This window comes from Maylandia zebra, linkage group LG18 (genome assembly GCF_041146795.1).
Source record: "Maylandia zebra isolate NMK-2024a linkage group LG18, Mzebra_GT3a, whole genome shotgun sequence".
Classification (NCBI taxonomy): Eukaryota; Metazoa; Chordata; class Actinopteri; order Cichliformes; family Cichlidae; genus Maylandia; species Maylandia zebra.
The window spans coordinates 27,079,534-27,097,486 of record NC_135184.1 but is presented as its reverse complement, the minus strand read 5'-3'; the positions used below and the strand labels follow the sequence as shown (position 1 = coordinate 27,097,486).

General features: G+C 41.5%; 2 protein-coding genes across 5 annotated transcripts in view; both read left to right on the top strand.

The window, feature by feature from the left end:
- gpr158b (G protein-coupled receptor 158b) overlaps positions 1-7,685 on the top strand; it is a 108,458-nt gene extending 100,773 nt beyond the window's left edge. For all 4 annotated transcript variants that reach the window (XM_004567210.5, XM_076876512.1, XM_076876510.1 and 1 more), the window contains exons 11-13: positions 526-769; positions 1,246-1,802; positions 4,917-7,685. In XM_004567210.5, the coding sequence (XP_004567267.2) occupies positions 526-769; positions 1,246-1,802; positions 4,917-5,876 (1,761 nt within the window). In that variant the 3' untranslated portion in view covers positions 5,877-7,685. The remainder of the gene's footprint in view (positions 1-525; positions 770-1,245; positions 1,803-4,916) is intronic.
- A 1,692-nt stretch (positions 7,686-9,377) lies between these two features.
- anxa13l (annexin A13, like) lies at positions 9,378-16,811 on the top strand. Its single transcript, XM_004567209.3, has 11 exons — positions 9,378-9,527; positions 10,183-10,258; positions 12,149-12,243; positions 12,346-12,516; positions 12,738-12,771; positions 12,989-13,068; positions 13,486-13,554; positions 14,989-15,090; positions 15,220-15,295; positions 15,376-15,488; positions 15,608-16,811. Exons 1-11 carry the CDS (start codon positions 9,513-9,515, stop codon positions 15,725-15,727), a joined length of 951 nt encoding a protein of 316 aa, XP_004567266.1. The 5' UTR covers positions 9,378-9,512; the 3' UTR covers positions 15,728-16,811.
- The last annotated feature ends 1,142 nt before the right edge of the window (positions 16,812-17,953 follow it).

Sequence of the window (17,953 nt, the reverse complement as noted above, 5' to 3'; positions counted from 1 at the left end):
CTTACAAAATGAGCACTATGATGTATTGAAGAAGACTTAAAATGAGCTGCTGAGACTGTAAGTGTATCAATAAAATGTTTAGTGATGTTCAACTGATTAACTTAACAAAATATTTCTCAACATCAAAACAGTCGGACCACAGTTGTCTCCCCATTTGAAATAATGTGGGTTTAAAGAACTTCAGAAATGGCTTCATTTTGTTTAGGTCTGAACACTTTGTCCATCTTTCATAAGCACAGTTTCTTCCAAATATGTACACTTTCCCTTAAGCGATTCCCTTAAGATATTGCCAGTGAAGAGTGAAACAGGCAACATATGGTTGGAAGCCATTACCAGGTGGCCCTGGTTTCTCTTTCAGCAACGTTTCAATGTTTTTGTTTAAAAAGAAGGAGTTTTCTGTCATTGTACACCTGCTCAGGCCCACAAGTTCATTTTTGGCAACCACACAACTATTACCTAAAGTCAGAAGTAAGTGAGTGTTGTAATAAATTATGATTTAAGACTCTTTTTTTTTTTTAATTTTAGGACGAGTTGAAGAAGTTGTACGCCCAGCTGGAAGTCTACAAATGTAAGAAGATGCTTGCCAACAACCCTCACCTTCAAAAGAAGCGCAACTCCAAAAAGGGTCTGGGTCGCTCGCTGATGAAACGGATAACAGAGATCCCAGAGACTATGCACCTGCACCGGCAGTGCAGTCGTGATGATGGCAGCGAACACGGCAGCAACCGCAGCACCTTGAGGAGAAATCCCTTTGAGCCGAGCCACCACGGTAAGCCCCGGCTGTAGCATGGAAATGAAGAGAGCCAATTAGTCATTTCAAAGGAAAATATTGTGAGAGCCTGCATGCTTTATTTCCAACTATGCTTTCCTAAACTTAATGTAACGTGTATTATATATAATATTACAAAGCCGGTTGGGTCCTGCTTAAGAAGCTCTATAAATGGGGCTTAAATGGCACTTTATAGTTGATATAAAAGATTGTTTCAGAAAGGTTTGATAACACTGGATTAAAAAGTCATGTTCACGTCCTCAATGTAAATTAAATATGAATTCTTAAACTGGCAAAAGATCAGATTTGCTTATATTTTATTTAAATATAAATGGTCTATTTTTATAATCTTTAATCTCTTTGAAGGCTTAATTAAAAAATATCAAACCTCATCTTCTGCTGTGACCAGAGTTTACAGGTCAAAAGATGAGAAGTTACATTACAAAACAATGGTCTATTGATATGTCCCCCATCAGGAAAACCTCGAGACGACTCCCTGAAGAACAAAGTCATGGGCTTGAAAAAGTCACTCAGCTATGACCACGTCTGCGACCAGGATGAAGAAGGCGCAAGCCAGAGTGGCTCAGCTGCGGGAGACAAAACGACTCCTGTTGGGACTGTAGGGGAAGGATCTCTTTTGGGCTCTCTCATTGGCCGTAAACATGCCAAGAAGCAGCTGGAACCAGCTTCGACTCCACCGAGGCTGGAACCAGCCGTGTCCACCGAATCCGTGCCGCTCTTCTGGAAATCAGCCAGCGCTCACAACCTGACACACGAGAAGAAGCCTGTGCACCTGCGCACTTCCATTATGCAGAAATCCCTGAGCGTGATTGCGAGTGCCAAGGAGAAGGTGCCGGGACTCACTAACAAGACTCAGAGCGTCGAGGATGCCAGTAAGAAGTGCGTGAAGGGACTGGAAGGGAGGACGCTATCAGAGGTGGATGAGACACCTGAGCATTACCCCAAGATGCCAGTCAGCCAATCGGTGGAGTACTCCAAGACACCTTTGAAGATGGGCATAATGAAGCAACAGGTTCTTTTTTACATAATTACATTCTTAATAGAAACTGATTCAGCTTTAATGTGTAGCTCTTGTGCTTAAATGTCGATTAGCTCACTGACAGAAACTTATTCAGGTTTAATTTTATTAACTGATTAATTGTTTAAGTCATTTATCAAGAAAAGTACCTAATATTTCTATGCGTCCTTGAATATAAAGGTTTTATGTTTTTTAATAATAACAATAAGAATAACATTATTATCAGTTGCATACATGAATGAAAATACCATGTCTGCCTGGGGGACCCTTTGCTAAGACTAAAGCTACAGTATATCTCAGTGGTTTTCCTCATGATTGTTAATGAGGTGGGACATTTATCAAGCAGGCTACTCGGGGCACGAGATGCAAAGAGTGGATTACTGGAATCGGACTGTGCCTGGAGACCAGGACTTTGGTAAATTGACTGCTAAAAGACTGACACTGCTGGATTCTTTAAGCATCTGGCCAGATGTACTTTTTTATTGTGCAGTAGCAGTAGAGATAAGCAAAGACAGGAGGACAGAGAGGAGTGAATGGCACGCAGCAGACACGGACTACACTAGCAGTCATTTGAAGTCATGTTTTGAAGATTCCTGTAAAATAGTCCAGGGCTTAAAATGATCTCAAACGATACCTAAAAACAATTTTCCTTGCAAGATCAAGTCCAGTAGTGCTGGGCCAAGTGCAGGGTCAGAGTTTATAAAAATGTTTGCTGGTCATGGGGTTTCCTTTTGTACAGTCCCCCCCTTAAAAAACCGCCTCTTGGGTCAATCAGACGGCACAGATGGCACACATAGATGAATGGCAAGGTAGGGAAAGAAGTAGGTCAGAGACTGCTGGTTGTTTTGCACACTTCCACATTCAGGGCAGAGAGCTGTCAACACATTCAGGACATTCTTATAGTGTGTGTCACAAGTGTATTTTTCTTTTTACATCTTTTAAATTGCGTCAAATTCAAACGTCAGGGACGCCAGTAAGAAGTGCGTGAAGGGAAGTGTCTGTCCCTGTTGTACAGGCACCACAGGGCTGCCACCCCACATCACAAAACCAAAAGACTTCTCCTAAAGAACTTCTACCGGGTTGAGAAACACTACAGACTCAGGTGGTACGTATATCTGCAGAGTCTGTTATGTAAGTGTTAGGAACTCGATCCTATAAAATATTGATTATATCAGCACCAAGTTACAGGAAGCCAGCACTTACCACAAAGCATTTAACAAATTAGGATGTCTGGTGGTCCACGCTGAACACAGGAAGCCCCCCCGCCCACCCTGCCCCCCAAGAGGGAAGCTGGAGTGGTGTATAATATTACAAATACGACATGTGGGGAGCACATGAGCATTATGAAACAGCTTCCATGCTCCCCATAAAGTGATTAGAACTTGCATTACATTTTTCCTATATTGCTTTTGGCTGGACAAGCAAATGAAGCACCTTGGACATTTGAGCATTTATCGTTATTATTATCATTTTGTTGCATTTAATAGAGCAGTGCAGTTTCCATTCTGAAAGATTGTATCCCTGAGGATGGCTATGAGGTAACAGTCATTGATTGACAATCAATGATTGTACCTGCTCAGAACCTGGCTGTGTAGAACAGGCACGTTGCAGGTTGCTGCCATAGAGTGGATATAAAGGGTGGATATAGCTGCTGGGTCTGAAAAGTGAAGCCAGTGCAAAAATGCCATAAACTGCATTCTTTCTAATGGCCAAGAGGCAAAAACTCATCTGTTTGCAAGAAGACATCTTGTTGTAAAAGCTTGTTAAGTGATGACATATCAACCTTACCAACAGCTGATTTAAATGGCTAAATTAGCTCCTCAACATGTCTTGAAGTTCTCCAGAGGCCTGGTAATGAACTAATCATTTGATTCAGGTGTGGCGACCCAGGGTGAGATCTAAAACCTGCAGGACACCGGCTCTAACGTTCCCTACCCCTGTTTTAGCCTAACAATAGCTCTGTAGCAGGCCAACAGGTAGCATATCTTTATGGCAACGCTCAAATGTTGCAGATATTTATTTTTCTGTCATAGTTTGCTTCCAAAGTTTTAGCAAATTTGAACATTTTAGTTTTTTAGAAATAGCTAATATATCAGCTTTTTAATGGAAACTAGCTAGCTAGCTTTCTGCTAACTTCTAATGCTGCTAAATCTTCTAAATCCTCTTTTTCATGGATGCCTAGACATACACAAACAAAAGAATTTGGACAGTTTTTAACTCTCAGTTGTGTCTCAGTGTTTGTTTAAATTTGGGAACAGAAGGCTCTTTGGACCTGGAAATAGCTAATGATTTCTGAGTTAACAAGCAGACAGGAAGTCTAAGGGAAAATGGCCTTCATCTCTCTTTCACTGTGACTTACATTTTTAAATTCAGTGTCAAGGTACAGTTACTGCTTGATGTTCTCTTTCAAATGTATTAATTCAGCCTTTGACAAGTAACAAGCATATGTGGGTGCAGACACACCTCTAACCTGTCTGATCCAATGTAAAACACCAGTGGGCAACACTGAAAACACCCACCTTGAGGCTTCAAAGCAGGACTGGAAAAAAAAAAGTCTACATTTTTACTTATGCCCAAACAACAAAAATAAGGTACTGCAGTCATGTGATATAGGAACCAAATATAAATGTCCACCTATCTTCGTTTAAAACTTTTTTATGGTTGAAGTTCAAATTAGGTTTGCAGTGGGAGGTTTGAAAATGCATTAATCTGAATGAATGTCCTGACAGATATCCAAACAAACATGCATGTATGTGTATGTGTGCACCTCCACCCACACAGAGTGGAGCAGGCAGAAGTCGCTCAAGAGGAAACACTGGTAACAGAGAGCAGCTTTTGACCAAAATATGAGGACCACTCAACAAAACAGTCTTGAACTCAGCCCTGCACTCACTGGAGGGCCAGGCAATACACCCACCAGGTTTAAAGTAGATGAGATGATGATGGTACAGAACAGCCAGACAGACATAAAGCGATTTCTCTGATCATTGGTAGGGACAATCAACCAGTTAACCCCAAAATTCTTACATTAAGAAAGTGTTTGCTCGAGCCCCTTGTAGTATTAACTGATTTGGCATTCATTTTGATTTTTACTCCTTTCTCCAACAGGTGAGTGGGAGCCAGCCATCAATTTGCTCTGAGACGGGGAGGAACCTTTACGATGTGTCCGAGGTTTGTTCCTGGGAAATGGAAGAACCACAGACTCCCTCAGAAGCAAAAACCCAGAAGCACGTTTCCATCGCTCCTGGAGAAACCACCTCGGGCCGGAGAGGCAGCAGCAGCAGCTCTGGAGTCACCAAAGGTGGTCGGTCCCAGCAGAGGCAGAAGACGGGCCAGTCTCCTTCCAACAGACGCCGCGCCAAAGATAAAGGAGGAGAAAAGGAGGAAGGAAGGGAAACACGGAAATCTCGGGCACCCAGGTCACCTCTTCCTCTCAAGCCGGATGTGTGTCCCTGGGAATTCGATGAGCAACCCATGCTGAAAGGAGATTCGGATTCCATTTCTCCAGACAGAATCAGGCGTAAGAAGAGTGTCACGCCTACTGATGGGAAACCCAAAGGGCTTCACTCAGACCACTCCAAGTCCACAGGCAGCCTTTTACAGCCCCCGTCTCTGATGGTCGACATCTGCCCATGGGACTACACCGGCCCACCTTCACCTAAGCAGGAGAAGACCTGCAACAGCCCCACTTCACACAAGAAGAAACGGAAAGGCTCCAGCTCATCCAACCACAAAGCTGAGAAGGAGAAAGGGAGGGAGAAGAGTAGAGAAAGGCGGAGCTCCTCCAGCAAGCCTCCGTCGGAGAGGAGAAGGGTCAGCCAGTCTTCAGAATGCGGCGGGCCGGTTTCTGAGCGGCGGAGGAGCTCAACAAGAGACCCAGAGGTGATGGAGGTCAGGAGGGCGGAGGTTTTCTCCCGGGAGACCGAGCTCACGCACGGCAGCTTGGCTCAGACTAGAAAATCATCAGAGAAGAAGAAAGACGGCTCTTTGAGCACTAGTTATAAACCCGGGGCGAAAATGGTTGACGTTTGCCCCTGGGACTTTCAGGACTCTGGGGAGAGGGCGTGATGACTGCCGGGGGACGAATGAACGTACTTTTTTCATATCCAGATGACAGATATTGCATTTCATGAGAAGGGTTTCCTGTGGGTCACCTTAATGAGAAGTATGTTGTGAGGAAAGGAACATCTACTCTGCTGCCTATTGATGCAATCCAGACATAATTAATTGCTACACAGCAACCATCTTGTTCTTATATGCAGTAATGCAACCTTAAAAACACTTTAAATGATTTTTTTGGTTTGTTTTTTACACTTTTGCTTGCACATTTGTCAAAGTTACATATTCTGTATGTTTTTTCACACTGAGTCCATTTTGAAAAAAAAAAGAATACCTGTATTTACGAGCAGAGCAGACAATCGTTCACCACAAAGCACCGTTGACTCTTAACCTGGGCTCGCCGTCGGTCTCACGTGTTATGCCGACGATGTTCTACGTTACGCACCGAGCCAGTGGAGACTTACTTATATCAGATCAGCAGCAGGGAGAAAAGACCTAAGGAAAAAATAAACAGAAAATGAGATCTGAGAAGCAAGACCAAAGCCCCAGACACAGCTGCGATGCCTTATCTTTAGGCCAAATGCATAATTCATGTCGCCAAGATGATCTGTTAGATTAGAGAAACGTGGGAATAACAGAGGATTGTACCGCAGCCAAATGAGACAAGCTGTGTGTTTTAGTAAAAGCTTTCCATATACAGTATATGTTTTTTTCTAAAAAAAAGCCGTCGCATGTGGCATACTGTCGAGCATCCAGTAGCTAAATGTTTATGGGTCAGCGTGTTCTCAAATAAGACAGTGGAGCCTTCGATGTCGTGCCTATGGTATTCGTCTCCTTACATGATGCTTTCGAAGTGACGTGCACTGTGTTTCAAATGGTCGCAGTTACAGTTGAGGAGTACTAAAATATCCATCAGGCTCTCCTGTCTGCTGATATTTGTTTACTGTTGTATTCTTTCCCAGGATGCCCCGCCCCCTTTTTTTGAAACCAATAAAAAAAGACTCTTGGATCAGAGGCTGTAGTATCTACACATCCACTGAAACTGTGACGAGATCCTCCAAGAACCAGGACCAAGACTAGAGTGGATGATGTGAATAATGCATTCCCCTCACCACCCCATCACTTAGTTGCCCATTTACCATCTGCTTGAATGCACCTTCCCTTAAATCTTTGCACATTTTCTATTTCTAAAGCTACAACGATGCATGACCAGAACGTTTTTTTTCTTTGCCACTTTCTCACTGACAGAATATGAGTCATTTACCATCACAGCATCGTGTCCAGAAATGACAATAACAACAACAACAACAGCCAGCCTTTCTGTCCTGTAATCAGCCACCCACCATTGGCACCTAGAAGCAGTACGGTCACACAAAATAGTCAGTTCAGCTTCATCAGGGTTGTGTGTGCATGACTGTGAAAATTTAGGGAACGTGATGCACCAGAATTCACCTTTGCATTTCTTATGAAAGCATGTGGGGTTTGTTTCAAATCTGTATTTATCTAGCATCGTAGGGAAGAATTCCCTGTGTGAGGTCTGGCTCTATAAAATAAAAATATTTTTTAAAAAAGAAGCTTGATAAACAAACATGACCCACAACTCCGACTTTCACATTTCTGTCAGATGTTTTGAGGGAGCTTGAAACGGAACGTTACCTACGTGTATTTAATGCTCGTTATACTGTCTAGTGTTGCTCCAAAGTTGCAAGCTGTCGTAGCATCCACCTGGGATTATTTATATTGTACATTCCATATTGTGTTGCATGTACATACAGTAAATATTCTGTTATCAGCTCTGAATTAAATGTTTCTATGAAATCCAGGCTCTCCCTGACTATTGTTTTTTACTCTGATTTGAATGTTTGAAGATTTTTTACTATTCAAAATGTAAACAAAAACCAAACAAAATCACACATAATTGCTCATCTTTACTCATTAAAAGTAGTGTTTTCAATTTAAATTTAAAAAAGAATCAGCATTCCTTTCTTTTCAAAACACCTTGTGTTTGCCACTTTTTAGTTCTAAATTTAGCCTCCTGTAAATCCTATCCTAATCCCACTCAACACTGCCACCCTGTGGAGAGATATAATATTTATTTTGCCCATCAGTTGAAATAAGAATGCATGTAGCAATCATGTATAAAACTGCCAAAAAAGACACAAAGTTTAACACACAAAGAGAGAATGGCTTAGCAGGCAGTGGCCACAGACCGCTGAGCTCTCCTTGTTCTCTCTGATTTATGTGACTTTCTGTTATGCTGTGACAATCCCTGCTCCCTGTGAAAGTTCCCTGAAAAGCCTTCAGTTGATCCAAAATGCTGGAGTGAGAGTCCTGACAGGGACTAGAAAGAGAGAGCATGTTTCTCACATATTAGCTTTTTTCATTGGCTCGCTGTTAAATCCATAATCTAATTTTAAATCTTTCTCCTGAAATAAAAGGTCTCTAATAATCAGGTCCTATCTTATCTTAAACACCTCTTAGACCACCCCAATAGAGCAGTTTTCTAAACTGCAGGTTTACTTGTTGTTCCTAGAGTATTTAAAAGTAGAATGGGAGGGAGAGCCTTCAGCTTTCAGGCCCCTCTTCTGTGGAACCAGCTTCCAGTTTGGATTCAGGAGACAGACACTCACTCTACTTTTAAGATCAGGCTTAAAACTTTGCTTTTTGACAAAGCTTATAGTCAGAACCGGATCAGGGGACCCTGAATCCTCCCTTAGTTATGCAGCAATATTCCTTGACTGCTGGTGGCTTCCCATAAATGTTTCTCCTTCTCTCACCTCTTTTTACTCACTATGAGTTTACACACCACTCTACATTTAATAATTAGTTATTATTAATCTCTGACTCTCTTCTACAGAGTTTCGATGTCCTCTCTTCTTTCCATCACTCTCAGCCGGTCGCAGCAGATGGCTGCCCCTCCCTGAGCCTGGTTCTGCAGGAAGTTTCTTCTTCTTAAAAAAAACAGTTTAAGGAATGTTAAAACTGTAGGGTCTCACAAAATAAAGCTCCACGAGTCGATTGTTGTGATTTGGTGCTATGTAAATAAAACAGAATTTAATTTAATCCAGTGTCCGCTTATTAAATGGACTGGGGTTATATTCTATGGATTAACTCGCACAAGGTGGCATCAAAGTACAAAACATAAAAATCTAAGATTTAACAAATTTATCTGAGTAGAAGAACAAACTTGGTATCATAAGAGCTGTATTTCCATTGAGGTGTGAGCATGTTAATGCTCTTTGGTACCGGGACAGTATTTAATATTGTATCACACTTTATAAGCTAGTAAGTTTTTAAAATATCTTGATGTACTGTTAAATGCAGTGGTGTTGTAGTGCAATTTTAGACTCTGAAAGAGTTACAGGTTACAGATTAAATACATGATAAGAATTAAAGGAAAAGAACCGTTGCGGTAAGTTGAAGGTTAACCGGGAGGTTACCTCCAGCAGCAGCACCCTGTTTCATCCTGCTAATGCAATGAGCCGCGGTGACGTCATCGCTGCAGCACCGGACAGGGTTGAGTCCCTGCAGGAACAGCAAGTCCTCTTTGACACGCGATACATCAGCTCCACAGCAGCACAACATCAGGACGCTCCACATCCAGCTTCAGCTCGATCATAGCCAGAAGACGTGCGTGTGGAGGACATGGGCAACGTGCAGGTAAGAGGTCATCTATAACTAATGACAAAAGCTCAGCTGAGTTGAAACGCAGTTATTTAAATGTATTATAAAAGTGCCTAAAAGTTTGGTGTTAGGATGAATATTGAAGATCCAAACTCTGACAGCAGAGACGCTGAGCTACAGCCTCACTGAGTACCGCAGACAGCCTCCGCGAGAGCGTCACTTTTATTATTTTCTTCAGTTTTGTTGTGTTTGTGTGGCCTGCGGTGTGTAAAGACAGACAGAGCTGGCGCAGTTAACTTGAGCAAGGGAGTGTGCCATGCCAGGCCCAGGGAAAAAGGCATTTCTGTAAGATCAGATCAATAAGGCCGCATTGTATTAGACCAAGGGTGGGCGAGAAGAGGAGGCTGCTGCTGCTGCTGCCCCATGACTCAGCGATCACACACAGGCAGCACCCTTTTCTCCGCAGGAGCCTGAATGTAACACCATATTAACTCCTTTCAACGACCTCACCCTTTCATCTGCGTGGACAAGGTTACAGTTGTAGTTAAATGCCGGCACTTTTCTAATGTAACATTATGAGTCAGTCTTATTGATTGATTGATTTGCTTTACCTGTTGTGGCTGCTTTGAATGAACTGTTTGAATTTATTACTAAGAATATTCAATATTTTCTGCGATTGTGTGTTCTCCAGCCCACTATAGTCCCATGTGAGGACTTTGATGTTACAGCAGATATAAAAGCTATTCGAAAAGCCTGTAAAGGTTTAGGTAAGTACATACAAGTTTATTGTTTTAACTCCTCTCTCAGGAAGTATATTAGGTTATGCTGTAGTCATGTGAAGACTCTCTTTGTGTGTTTGATCATGATTATGATAATTGCAGTTTAGTAAGGTCGTAATAGAGCCTCTAATTTAACTGATAGTAAAGCATTTGTAAAAAGTGGGGATTTGTCTTTTTATGCCTAAAAGTTTTCAGACTAATAACAGAGAAACACTCAGAAAAATCAATATTACATTTTATGTGTTGCAGAGAGTTAATTTCAACACTTGCTAAGTTTGATGTAACTACAGTACGAGGCGTACTCCACTGAGAACTGGTGTTGGTACAGAGAGGCAAATGTCATAGTCTGCAAAGATCTTTATGCAGTGGTACTTTCACAAGATAGGTGGGTGTAGGTTTCAAAGCCTGCCTCTCACACAGCGTGGACATAAGCTTCAGTCGGTTGTGTTACTAAATCCTCACTGGCATTATCTGCTACCTGCTCACTGGAGTTGTTGTTCTTCTCACCAAGCCTGCAGTGTTCCCCACAGCTTACAACTGTTGTTGTGAACAAAGTGACGTTACACAATGCATCAGAGTATTTGCACAGCTAATAACCTCCCCTGTTGATGTGTATGTTTGGTTCTGTCATGAAACAGCATTTACAGGGATTATGTGGTATTTGAGGTAAATTATATCAGAATCCATATCTCAGGTACATTGATTGAGTACATCTTCAAACTGTTGTCTTTTTTTAACTCGACCTCTTTTGGTCATTTCCAGATCCCTATTTTTTTTTTATTCTTTTTTCTAGGACTCTAGTAGAGTAGCTTCAGATGATTCACAATTCAATTTTTATTGATTACTATTCGTATTGGGCATTGGTGCAGCCTCATCCTTTATGACCACCCTCCTTATCCAACTCTAATGATTGGCTTGCTCTTGTAAAGCAGACATTTTCTCATGTCATTATTGGAAACATTGGCCATACTTGTTATGACATTAACACTAGGATTTATATGACAGAAAATAAAGAAACTGAAAGCTGTTTTCAGCGGCTCCGTTATTCACAAGTGCTCATCCCAGCAGGTCGCTCTGCATGTTGGATATTAACAGCAGATGCCTCTTGCTGGGATTAAACAGGGAAACCTTTACGTGTGAGGCAAATGTGTAAAACACTAGATAAACTAATTAAAACTGAAATAAGCAAACCCTCTCTAGAAAATACAGATTTTAATAAGTGTGGCAGAAGCGGATTTAGGGATAATAAAATATCTACTTGGAGAGTTCAGTACTAATCAACATGTTACGTCCTCTATAGTGTTAGCAGCCAGCACAGTGACGCGATGCTTAGCACTGTTGTCTCGCAGCAAACCAGACTTCCTGGTTGGGAGTTAAATGGTCTGAATCTTATTTAGCACTTTTCTACTCTCCCAAAGTACACAAAGCACTCTATACAACATGCCACATTCACTTTCTTCTAAGCTTTTTATGGCTTCCTAACTAACATTCATACTCCAATGGATGCATCAGAGAGCAACTTGGGGTTAGTATCTTGTCCAAGGATACTTGGCATGCCGACTGGAGGAGCCAGGGATCGAACCACTAATCAGTAGATGACCTGCTTGACCTCCTGAGCTACAGCCACCCCAGGAGTTGATGCAAGTGCTTAGAACAGCGTCTTTGCTGTGTGTGTATATCTGCACTTTTATCACTGCTCTTTATCCCAATGTTTAAGAGAAGGATATTCATCTGAAAGTCCTTTAACAGAAACAAAAAGGTCTGTCCTGGTGACTTCCGTCAGTGTGACGTTATCAGCCCAGTAATAGTCTAACGTTGCTGTGATAATAAAGTCATTTGAATCAATCCTTCAGGTCTGTTCTGCTGTATTTTCTCCAGGCACAGATGAAGAGGCCATTATCCAGATTCTGGCCAATCGCTCTGCAGCTCAGCGTGTGGAGATCAAACAGGCCTACTTTGAAAAATATGATGATGTACGTACCTGTCTCTTTCTGGATGTTACACACACACACACACACACACGCACACACACACACAGAATAACTGCAAATCATGTGACCTATGTATTTCCTCAGGAGTTAGAGGAGGTCCTGAAGAAGGAACTAACAGGTAGTTTTGAGAAAGCCGTCATGGCTATGTGTGACCCTCCTCACCTTTACTTCGCCAAGGAGCTGAGGAAGGCCATGAAGGGGGCGGGCACGGATGAAGCCGTGCTCGTCGAGATCTTGTGCACGGCGACGAATCAGGTCTGTGGATCGACGGTGCTGTGGATAAACGGTGTTCTGGCGCAGTGTGTTTTTATTAGAGCTGACAGTTAAATCACAATGGTGACAAAGTAAAGGCAACAGTGCTGCGTTTTGTCTTCAGAATACATAAGAAGATGTGACACGGGGAAGATAAAACAGATGCTGTAAGATGTGAGAAAAACAGAAACATCATCTTAATGCTGTCTTTTTTCACCCAACAGGACATCTTGAGCTACAGGGAGGCATATGCCCAGGGTAACGTTTCCTCTGAGTCATCTCAGGGTGTTCCTTTCCTTTCATACTGGAAAGTGTGGCTGGTTAACTAACGCACAGAATACCAATGTTATAATTTCATCTGGGTGTAGTGACTTGTGTTTTCCACGTTTTCTGCTGTCTGACTTTATCCACATTTAGATCACATTACAAAATCTGTTGTTGACATAGAAGTTCACATTGCACACTTCCCTTACAGTGAACGAGCGTGACCTGGAGGCAGATATCGAGGATGATACCAGTGGAGATGTGAGGAACCTCCTAATTTCACTGCTGCAGGTACAAAAAAGGTTCCAACCAGGAAATGCATTGTCTTTTGCACTGTTTCTTGAATCTCTGAGCTTCGCAGACAAATGGAAGCTTTTGTCCTTGGTTATAGCTCGAAGAATTGTTCTCTATGCTGTGACTCACCCACTGAGACATTCACTAGATTGTTAGGCATGCTTCCCTCTCCAGCTTTTTCAGGGCCCCCACCCTCTCCTGCTTCCCCTCTCTTTTCCTTTTCCCCCAGAAAAAATGACAAACATGAAGTGACTCAAGTTCTACAGCAATGCCAATCCAAAGAGCTCGGTGGCTTTCAATTTATCCACTTAATCTGGAGCACATCATTGTTATCTCATTAAGTTCTTGTCCCTCATCTTTCATTTTAAACCCCTCCTAATTTCTTGTCCTATCCTCCAATCTCTTTGTCTACAGGCAAGCAGAGACGAGGGCTACGAGGTGGACGAGGATTTAGCTGAACAAGATGCTGCATCTCTGTTTGAGGTGCGTGTTGAATTTTTTTCATTTCAAAGCCCATAACACAGGTTGCCCTTTTAATCACACCGATGTAGTTTGATGTCGGTAAGCGGATGCCTGATTTAGATGCATAAGCATGTAATCCTGGAATCACATGTACATCACAGAATCCCACATATTATTCAGTTAAAGTTTATGCAGTGTTTTAAAGAATAGACGCTGACTACAGCTGTCGTTGAGCAGTCCACCACCCCAGACGGAAGCATCTTTTTTTAGTAAAGATTCTAGAGGAATGCCTCAAAAATGTGACTAAATAACTTATTAAATAGGAAACTTAATGTCCTTAGTAAATATACAATGCTAATGCATTAGGCTGCAGGATTTAGCCACGGACAGTATAAAACCAGTGGTTAGTCACATTATCAAGACTTGACCTTTTTCACCCTCCCTTTATGATTTGAGGCTTGGAAATGTGGTTAAATGTTTTATAGGCTATGGAAACAAATGTCAATCCTATCGCGCTAGTATTGATCCAATACCAATACCAGCGTTGGTTTAGATAGTATTGATATTTAGAATTATCTGCCCAATAGGAATACAGTGCATGTCTTGCTTTGCCTCTCCAAAGCGCGAAATGGACAAGCATAAGTTAAGCTACACGCTTAAGTTGCAGTACGAGCAGGTAATATATTTAAAGCCAAAAAGTCATAATAACAGGAAAGTATGAAGACATTCCAGCCTCCTTCTATACCAGAAATGATGAAGCTATATGGCTAATATATATTTACATGTAAATGTGTTAATAATGTCTCTTTAAACACTTTTCCTCGATTGTTTTCTTGTTGGCTTGAAATAAAATTTCTCCTTCTCCTCGTACATACGCACGGTGGACCGGCGCGTTTATTACACGCAAGCGTTGCCGTGATACTGGGTTACACAGAGCTACTAACGTGGCTCTACAGAGTCTAATAACATAAATAGCTTTTATAGTCATTCTAATATACACACTGTCAACTTACTCTTGTCCCCCATCTGAGCAAATTAACACATGTTCTCATCATTTCTTTTACGTAACTGACGACTGAAAGTGTCAAGGATTTATGTTGATGCTAGCATGGTGGCTAGCACTGTTTCCTCACAGCAAGACAGCCCTGTGTTTGAATCCAGCGCTTCCTCACATGAACCAAAGACATGCAGTTAGTGGGGTTAGGTTAACTGGTGATTCTAAATTACCCATAAGTGTGAATGTGAATGGTTGTCTGTCTCTATGTGTTAGCCCTGCGACAGACTGGCGACCTGTCCAGGGTGCACCACGCCTCTCGCCCTGTGACAGCCGGGATACCCTACATCTAGAATTGGATAAGCAGAAGAAAATAGATCAATTTATGTTGCTTAAAAACACTGAGGGATGATCCATATTCTTTGAAATGTTGTATTTTTTCTTCTCTTTGTTCTCATCAGGCAGGAGAAGGCAGGTTTGGCACAGACGAGTCCACCTTCACCTACATCCTGACACACAGGAACTACCTGCAGCTTCAGGCCATGTTCAAAGCCTATGAGGCGGTATGTACTACATTCAATCGTTGCACGTTTTCTTTTTTTTGCTGTTCTAACTCATTTATTCATTCGTTTGTCATTTCACTCACTCCTTACTGCTGTTATCAGGTCTCATGTTAACCAGCTGTCTTGCAGCTTTCAGGAACAGACATTTTGGACACCATTGACTCGGAGGCCACGGGGACACTTAAGGACTGCTACATTACTCTCGGTACGTAAGACCACAAGCATTCAGAAGTCAGTGAAATATCTTTGATTTTCAGTAACTCTGTGTTTGTGTGTTATTTTTAGTAAGGTGCGCTAAGAACCCACAGCTGTATTTTGCTCGGCGTCTTAACGCTGCCATGAAGGGACTGGGCACCGATGAGGACACACTGATTCGTATCATCGTAGGCCGCTCTGAGGCAAGTGTGTGTCTCTCTGTGTGTGAGTGTATGGCCTAGTGTGCAAGTGTAAGTATACCCTCGATAAGGTCTGAGAGTCTAAAAGTGTGTGACATCCTCTTTATTTCGCCAACCCACAGATTGATCTGGACACGGTGAAGGACATGTACCTGGAGAAGTACGACGTAACCCTGAAAGATGCACTGGATTCTGAGTGCGGTGGAGACTTCAAGCGCCTCCTCATTGAGATCCTGCACTAAAACACTTTCCTCCCGCTCCTTCCTTAGTTAACCACAGTGAAACATAACACACTCACACTTTCCCTTCTTTACCAGTGTCTCTCATCCACTCACTAAATCCATCCCGTTTCCTCTCTTTCTCACTCTGTCAGTTCTCTTTACAGCATGGACCAAAAACAACTCAATCATTACAATATTATAGTCTCTAAATACACACTTTGTTGCAAAGATCATTAAAACCGTAGAATTTCCTTACCATTATAGCCCAATATAGTTAAGATGCATTGAATATTTATTTGACTGAATTATAGCAGCATTATAGAACTTACATACAACAAGTGCACAGGAACATAGTGAAGCTCATGTCTTTATCCATATCATAATATCATCAAGCAGCATCTTAATTTCAAGCATATTTGAAAGCTGCAAACTTTAAGGAGCTGCTGCTGTTGCTGCTATGTATAGCATACGGCTTCCTGTGATATGTCACTTTATTTATTTGACTAAAAGATGCCTTTCTTAATATTAAAGCAATGCAATTTACTTTCTGCTGCAACACCCTCCACTTAAGTGCCGATTCTTCACATCTGAACTCTTGTATCTGAATGCACTGTTAATCATGTGTTACAGTATTGCCAAAGGCCTGAATGTTTCAAAGTATACAGTACTAGTTTTTTGTAGTCACATCCCTAAATGTTAAATGGGATTTTTAACCTCTCACAGTTTTTCTTTTCAGTCACAGCTCACAAGTTGCCTTGGTCTCACATTTATACACATTGGACTTCTTTCTGTTTTCATTCAGTAAACTAAACTCACCACACAGAAGGACAGTTGATCGTCAAAATATTGAACGAGATGTTGTTTTGTAAGCCCTGAAGTGCAGTCCCCTTGATAGTCACAGTGTCTGTATTGAGATATATAATTTAACCTGACTGATTAAATAGTGACAGAATATACTGTTGTTGTGTTGTCATATAGCAAATTAACTAGCAAACAGTTCATTACATGGAGTAAGTAATCATTATTTTATTGCAATATAAGTTTAAACGTGGTATGCATACACAGAATATGAAGTGATAATAAATTTTAACTGTAACACCAAAAATATTTGACATTTTCTTCATTTCCTGCAGAGAGCAGTGTTGCATCACTTGTATTCGCCTCCTTTCAGGAAACTGGCATCAGAGGAAATCATAGTGAAATTAATGGTAATGTTTAGCCCCCGATTATAATGTGCTTTGTATAACAAATCTAATAAATAGTTCTTTAATGATCCACTTTCCATATTTGGGCTTTAACGTTTATCCTGATTTGGAGATCATTTAAGAGTTTATGTGTGTGTGGTGTGTAAAAAATCACACAAAAGCATACACCTTTTAAACAGCGGGACCTTCTTCCGAGCACAGAAACTGCGAGTGGATTGTGGGGATAAAAACTTCAAAACAAGTGAGAAGTGCTTCCAGATGCAGGGACACAACGAGGGGACGATTATTCACTTGTCTTCCCCTAACTTTACTTTCTTTCTTTCTGTATCGCTCTCCTTTTTCCTGTCTTGATGTGAAGTTTGTTTCAGTATCAGGGTAAAGTTTAGAGTGCACCTGCTTTGTGCACATTTTTGCTACCTCTTCGTCTGCAGTCTGCGCACCATATGTCGACCACTTTCCTTCCACCTCGTGCTACCCTCGGCGTCTGGCAGGCCATTTATCTGTCTGCCTGAGGTTTGTGTACTCGCCACAGAAAAGCACAAAGGTTTGTTTTCCATGCATGCATGTATAGACACAAGCTTGATGTGCAAAACATTTTAAAATACTGTATTTTTTTTTAGGGAAAGCGATCCTATTGCAACATTTTTCAATGAGGGACTGTTGGGAAATTACTGGTGCTGGTTGTTGTGGTAGGGGAAGTGTGATGGTGGGTGGATGTAGACTGAAACATTAAAAGTTTCTGATAGTTTAGCCATAAAATTAAACCTTTATAGTTTTTATTTTCTCTTTAATTTCTCACTCTCTTCTGTCTCTGCTCATATTTGTGCAGTCCCTAAATAAATGTGTAGTCAGTTAGTGTTATGGCATTTATTTCCTGTCCTTTCATATTCCGAAAGCCCAGAAAATTGATAATATCAAAACAAATTATGGTTATATAATAAAGTCTCCGTGCAAAATCATGTACTGCCCAATGACACATCCATACCTAGCTGCCACACTCCTGCTTGCTCGATCATCCATCTGTAATCTATTATCCACAGTG